The 6427-nt window shown below is 36.3% G+C and overlaps 1 protein-coding gene across 1 annotated transcript; it reads left to right on the plus strand.

Moving 5' to 3' along the window:
- The first annotated feature begins 1049 nt into the window (after positions 1-1049).
- Positions 1050-2812, plus strand: LOC104096635 (F-box only protein 13). Its single transcript, XM_009603039.4, has one exon. It carries the CDS (start codon positions 1319-1321, stop codon positions 2573-2575), a length of 1257 nt encoding a protein of 418 aa, XP_009601334.1. The 5' UTR covers positions 1050-1318; the 3' UTR covers positions 2576-2812.
- The last annotated feature ends 3615 nt before the right edge of the window (positions 2813-6427 follow it).

Here is a 6427-nt window from a genome sequence, read left to right on the forward strand (position 1 = left end):
TTTCCTCGTTTGGTTTGGGTTCTCTTCAATGGTGGGACCTATTACCATTAGCCACCAGTCTTTGCTTTTCTGCTTTTTTCTTCTTTAGCCCACTCGTGACACATTATTAAACAATTTCACTCTTCCTTTTCCTCCCCTCTTTTACTCCGTGTCCATGTGCTTTTCTTTTTCTTTTTAATTTTTTTAGATTTTTTAGTTTAATTGTCTCTTGTAAAACATACTTTCTCAACACTCTTGATGTTGCAACAATGGTCAAATTTCACTATTTCATTATAAAGAGAACAGACAAAAGCTGCATAGTTCTACGCTAGTCTTAATCGTACTAGGACAAATATGAGTATTCTACACAATTCAATTCATAGATTTCTTTTTTTTTTTTATCATGAAATGTAAGTCTAATTAAACTTAACATATATATATGGTTCAGAACTTTAAATGGATCAAGATATCTTTTGTTGAAGAGGGGTTCTACAGAAACAGCAGTCCGAAAATCCTTATCTTTAAACAATATTTATGACGGAAATAAACTTAAAGCTAGTTTTATTTAAGACAAAATCAGAAATTAGTCCTTACGAGGTTCTTGATCATCCAAGACTATCTCACTTCTCAAATTGGTTTGTCTACAAAATAATCCTAAAAAGAAAATTTATATATTTATCTTATCATTAAGTGCTTATTCTACTTGTTAGGAATGGATATCTCGGATCGAATTCTATAAATAAATAAATGTGTTAAGATCACACGCTTACCATTATGCTAAAAGTTATAGCTGATAGCAAGGGTGTAACAATATTTCTTAATCAAGCCTACCAAACAAGCGTGATGTTCGACTATGACTCTAACCCGAGCCACCTCAGCCTTCTCGCGGGCTTGTCATATTCAGTATGTTAGTGTTACCCAATAAAACGGGCCGCAAATTTAAACCAGTCTATGGATAATAGCCATCTAATGTGTTAGAAACAGGGAAACCAATCCTTGGATGGGATGCTCTTTTGTCAATATGCAACACAAACAATTCCCAGGCTGCTCATTTTGTCAATCTTCAACACTAAAAAGTCCCACTCTCTTTTCCTTTACTCAATTGTCAACGCAAAATAAAATACAAAAAAGAGATCCTTTACGAAGCTTCCCTACACCCCCTCCCTCTCCCTTTTTTTTCTCTTTTTCTTTTACAACCCTTTATATCTCTTCCCATTCCAAGTCTAACCCCCATGTCAAATGCCAACAATATAAAACAACTACTTGAGAGCTTCTCTCTCTATATATACCAACTAAGTTATTCATTCTTCCCAATTCCATTTCTCTTCATTCTTTTCTTATGGCCTTTAGAAGAAATCTGAAGAGGAAATCATCTGAAGAAGATGGAGATAGCTTTGCTTTTCCACTTGATGAGCTTAATCAAGATCTTCTTGAGAAGATTCTTTCTTGGCTACCAACTTCTACTTTTCTCCGCTTAACCTCAGTTAGCAAAAAATGGAAATCAGCTGCTACTTCCCCTGCTTTCCACATAGCTTGCTCTCAAATCACATCCAGAGACCCTTGGTTTTACATGGTTGATTCTTCTTCACTATCATCTCCTTTTGTGTATGATTCTTCTGAAATGAATTGGAAGAAATTCCTCACTTACCCATCTAATTTTCTTGAAAAAAATCAGAAAAATGATTCTAATTTCCTCCCTGTTGCTGCTTCTGGTGGACTTCTCTGCTTCCACAATAGTGAAAAGGGTGAATTCGTCATTTTTAACCCTGTTACTTCCACATGTCGCAAGCTCCCTTTAGTGGATTATTGCAATTCCCTTTGTGCTATAGGAATGATTTCCACTCAAGAATCATATAAACTTTTCCTGGTTTTTGGTGAATTCCCAAATCTTTCCTTTAGAGTCTACAATTCCGTGACAAATCTCTGGGAAGAATCTGCAATTATGAGTAGAAAATTTTCTAGCTGCCCTGCAGCTGAATCTTACAGTACTGATGAAGAAGACGACGACGATGGTCGAATGCTGTATTTCTTGGGTAAATGTGGCAATGTAATAGCAACTGAAATACAAAAAACCCCATGTAAACAGTACTCCTCAATAATCACCAAGAATGGTTGTACTGGCCAAGAGATTCTGTATTTCTTGAACTCCAATGGCAAAGTTGTGGTTTGCAATTTTGCTGAAAAGTATTTTTTTGAGTACCCAAGATTACTTCCTCTTAGTCATGAGTACTCTATTGACTTAGTTGAATGTGTAGGAGAGTTGCTTGTGGTTGTGCTCTCGGAATTCTTGGAAACTGCAAGTCTGAGAGTGTGGAAATTTGACGAGAAGAGTTGGATTTGGAATCAGGTTTTGGCAATGCCAGCAGCAATTTCACATGAATTTTATGGGAAGAAAGTGGATATCAACTGCACTGGAGGAGATGGTGAAAAGATGTTTGTGTGTATTTCTAATGCTGCTGGTGAGAGTTGTAGGTATTTCTTGTGCAATTTGGTTGGAAATGAGTGGACTGAATTGCCTGCTTGTAGTGTTGATGGCTATAACAGGAAATTCAGTTGTGCTTTCTCTTTTCAGCCTAGGATTGAAGCTTCTGTGTGATAGAATAGAAATGATACGATTTGACAAAGGAGGAGGCGAAATGTAAAAGGGTTAGAATTGGGATTCTTCATTCTTTTTTTCCTAGTTTGTTGTACTTTTCACTTTATTCTTTTATAGGATATTTTTCTTGTCACTTTGGAATAATTTATTGCAATTACACGGTGATATTTTTCTGCTTTTTAAATGAATTGATGTAATTGCTGAAAATTCTTATTCGAAAGAGATCTTTGTCTTCCATTATGATATGTGTAGGCATAGGTGAGGAGCCTAATCGAATTTACTGCAGTATGTTGAGGATGTTCCTTTAATCAAAGGGGTAATGTGTTAAAACACTACTCAAATGCATAAACTAAAAGAGGGGTTGTTCAGACACATCCCAATTAAAATTGCATAAACTAAATAATTGCACATATTCAAGTTATTAAATGATGATTACTAGCCGAATCAGTCAAACTCTGATGAAACCCAATATCAAAATGAACGTGATATGGGCCTCTTGTCCAAATTGAATTTGGACCGAAGATGCTAATTTTGACATCAAAAATGTAGACATTTTTACTTATCTATACTATTTTTAAAACTTATTTACCCTCAATATTGAAATTTTAACTTAATTATAAGTTGATCTACAATTTACTAATTATATAAAAAATAATGTATTAGAATCTGATCTTCCCTATTTTATCTCCTCTTCTTCCACACCCAAATTCAAACAATCAAACCTCTTCAAATTCATTTCAGTCAGCATCCATTTATTCTTTTCCTTTCCAAATCAGTGGCTTCACCTAATTGTATTACTAGTAAAGTTATGCATTTTTTAGTCCGCCTCAACTAAGAAAGAAGAATAATTACTAATGAAAATACAGTAACAAAGAACGTTAATTGAACATTTGATATCATGGCAGCAAGGTCATCACCATTTCTTCCTAGTCTTGAACTCATGGATAATAATACGAGAATAAAAAAAGAAAAAACAAAACCATGATTAAATAAATTGTTCAGAATAGGACATTGATACACAAATTCATGTGATTAGTTAAGAGTTTATACTCCATTGACAACCATCAAAAAGTTCGAAGCTTTGAATTCGAAAATTAAATTTTGCGTATTTGTTATTTGTTTGGATTGAGTGTTGTTGTAAATGGTAGAGAATATTCTTTGGAGTTTATATTTCAATTTTGAGAGAATTTGATGAAGATTCGAGGTGGTTTTGGTTAGAATTTCAGTTTCAAACTCAAAAAAAAAAAAGGCATAAACAAATTATATATATTTTGCATGCCGGGGTATAGAAACGACATACAAAATATATACAACTGACATAATTGTAGACAAATTATATGTAAATTATAATTTTTGACTAGATTCAAAAAAAAAATGTATCTAAGTTGTAGATAAAATGTTAATTTTGACCGAATTTGTATATATTTTGTAAAAAAAATTAGTTACTTTCTATAAATAGGAAAACTTAAATAAATCGGATAAATAAATTTAAAATCTCGTATACATACGAAAAAATTCCAAAAATATAGCTCATTGTCTTACTGTCAAGGTCCATGTTCAATTAGGGATAATTGATTTCTAAAGCCTATTATGATAGGATTTGCAATCGATAACCTGTTTTTACCCTGCTATTTAAGCTATATCTTTTTAAAAAAAAAAATTATTTAACTGGTATTGACAGACATCAGAAAAAAGCTGGTACACTCCGATCTTCTTCTTCTCCTCCTTTGATGTTCGAAGGGGCGACTGAGAAACATGAATCCCGAATTGGTGTCTCGGTGGTTGCTCGAAATTCTAATTTGAATGGCCATTTGAACGGAGAATCAAGTCTTCTTGCTAATATAGATGTTTGTTCCAAAATTTAGATTTAGATTTAAACAATTAGATTGTCTAATAGAATAAAACTAATCTTAGCCAATATTAATATCCAAATGATTGTTTAACTGATTTTGTGGCAAAATATCACAAGTTCCGTGGAAATAGCAGTGAATACGTAACAATAAACAATATTCAACAGCCCAAGAACAAAGAGGATAACATTAAATAGCAATAAATGATATATAATGGGATTTATCTAAATAAATGCAAGTGAGGTAACCGAAAATGGGTGAGATCCTGTGATATCCCTCCTGACAACGATAAATGATTGATGAGCATTTGAATATTTGGATTCTTCTTGGATCGTGGGAGAAAAGTTAGACAAAGATTTGAAGAAAAAATATATTTTGTATGTATGTAATAAGGCAAGAATCTAGAGAATGTCAATATCTTGTTCCTTTCAATGAGTGTCCAATACCACTCTATAACTACCTATATTTTTTTTTATAAGGGAGCATGGGCCATAAACTCTAATAATACAGATTCCAGGAGTATTCACTGGAAGATTCTCTTTAAAATCTTATCTCTAAAACTAGCAGTTACTGCTTCGTTAAGGAGAGTATTCATCCTCGACCTCAACCTCGATCTCTGTTGACTCCTCGACCTCGCCTTTGTCCTTTCTTAGACCACTTCGACCTTGCCTTCGTCTTTTGTCGAGAACATATGGATGACGCGTGGCAGCCTTCAAAGGCTCTCTTAATGTTGGTTTAGCCTACATATAATTAGGATAATTTTTAGCCGATATAGTTAGTTCCTCCGCTTGTTGAGGTCATCTTCGCGGGTGGGTTCAACGAGCGAATGATAGCGTTCATGGTTGTCTCTGTGGTCGAGTTCACTAAATAGATAATAGCGGCCATGAGTGTTGTGATGAGTAGGCGACGTGGCTCTTTGCGTACCATAAGTTTTATACCCCCTGACTTTCTCGGGTAATTTGTTGGAACCATTTAGTCCAGAGAGAAGGGGTGACGTCATGCGTAATGATGATGCCGATTCCCGACGTATTTCGTCCCTTTGGCCACTATATTCCTCGTTCGCGGGGAAGATATTGTTGTCGTCGCTGAGAAGGAATCCCTCCCTTCTATGGAGGAGATTATACCTCGATATCCCGATGCTAAGCCCGACTTCCACAAGCCACCCGAAGTGGTGACCGAAAAGTTCCAATCCACGATGACGGTTGAGCTCTTAATTGAGCTTAAGAATATGTTTGGCCTTCATGACTACGTGGAGTTAGTTCCTGCTGGTACTGATAAGGTACATATCCACCGTCCTGGTTGCTGTGCCCTCTACGCCTATCCGTTTACCACCGGCTACACGTTCTCCTTCCCTCCGCTGGTAGAGGAGTTTTGTCGCCACTACAACGTGTGTCCTATGCAACTCGCCCCATATGTTTTCAAAGTGATAAAGATGTTGGCGAAGTTTGCTGAACTAGTCGAGATCGAGGTTACTGTACGTCACTTGGTGCATCTTTTTGCACCCTATTTTTACCGAGGAACGATGTTGAATCTTCGCCACTGTGGAGGAAAGTGCTTGGTGGTGAGGATGGATGACAAGGGTAGTCGACAGTTCTGGCTCGACTACTTCTTCGTTAGGACCGAGGTCGTGGTGTCTGACATTACTGGCTTCCCTGAGGCTTGGAACCCCACACGTAAGTATTCATGTTAAAAGTTTTGTTTGTGTTGGGCTGGTTGAATAGCTCTCCTCATTATGCAGCCACCAATCGACTTGTTCAGTTAGTGGCACACCTCACCAACTGAATTAGGCAAATCCTACCCTGTACGGCAGGGATTTGTGACTGACTGAGCTTCTTTCAGAAGTTCAAACCGGCTCTCCTCTCGACAGATAATCTCATTCTTTCAGTCGATACCGTAATTACGTTGATGTACATTCGTCTTATTTACCTTTCTCTTCCTTTTCGTTTTTCTCTAGGTTTCGTTAAGGGGGGCCACGAGAAGGGACATGACGCTTGTGCCATCG

Source organism: Nicotiana tomentosiformis, chromosome 8 (assembly GCF_000390325.3).
Source record: "Nicotiana tomentosiformis chromosome 8, ASM39032v3, whole genome shotgun sequence".
Taxonomy (NCBI): Eukaryota; Viridiplantae; Streptophyta; class Magnoliopsida; order Solanales; family Solanaceae; genus Nicotiana; species Nicotiana tomentosiformis.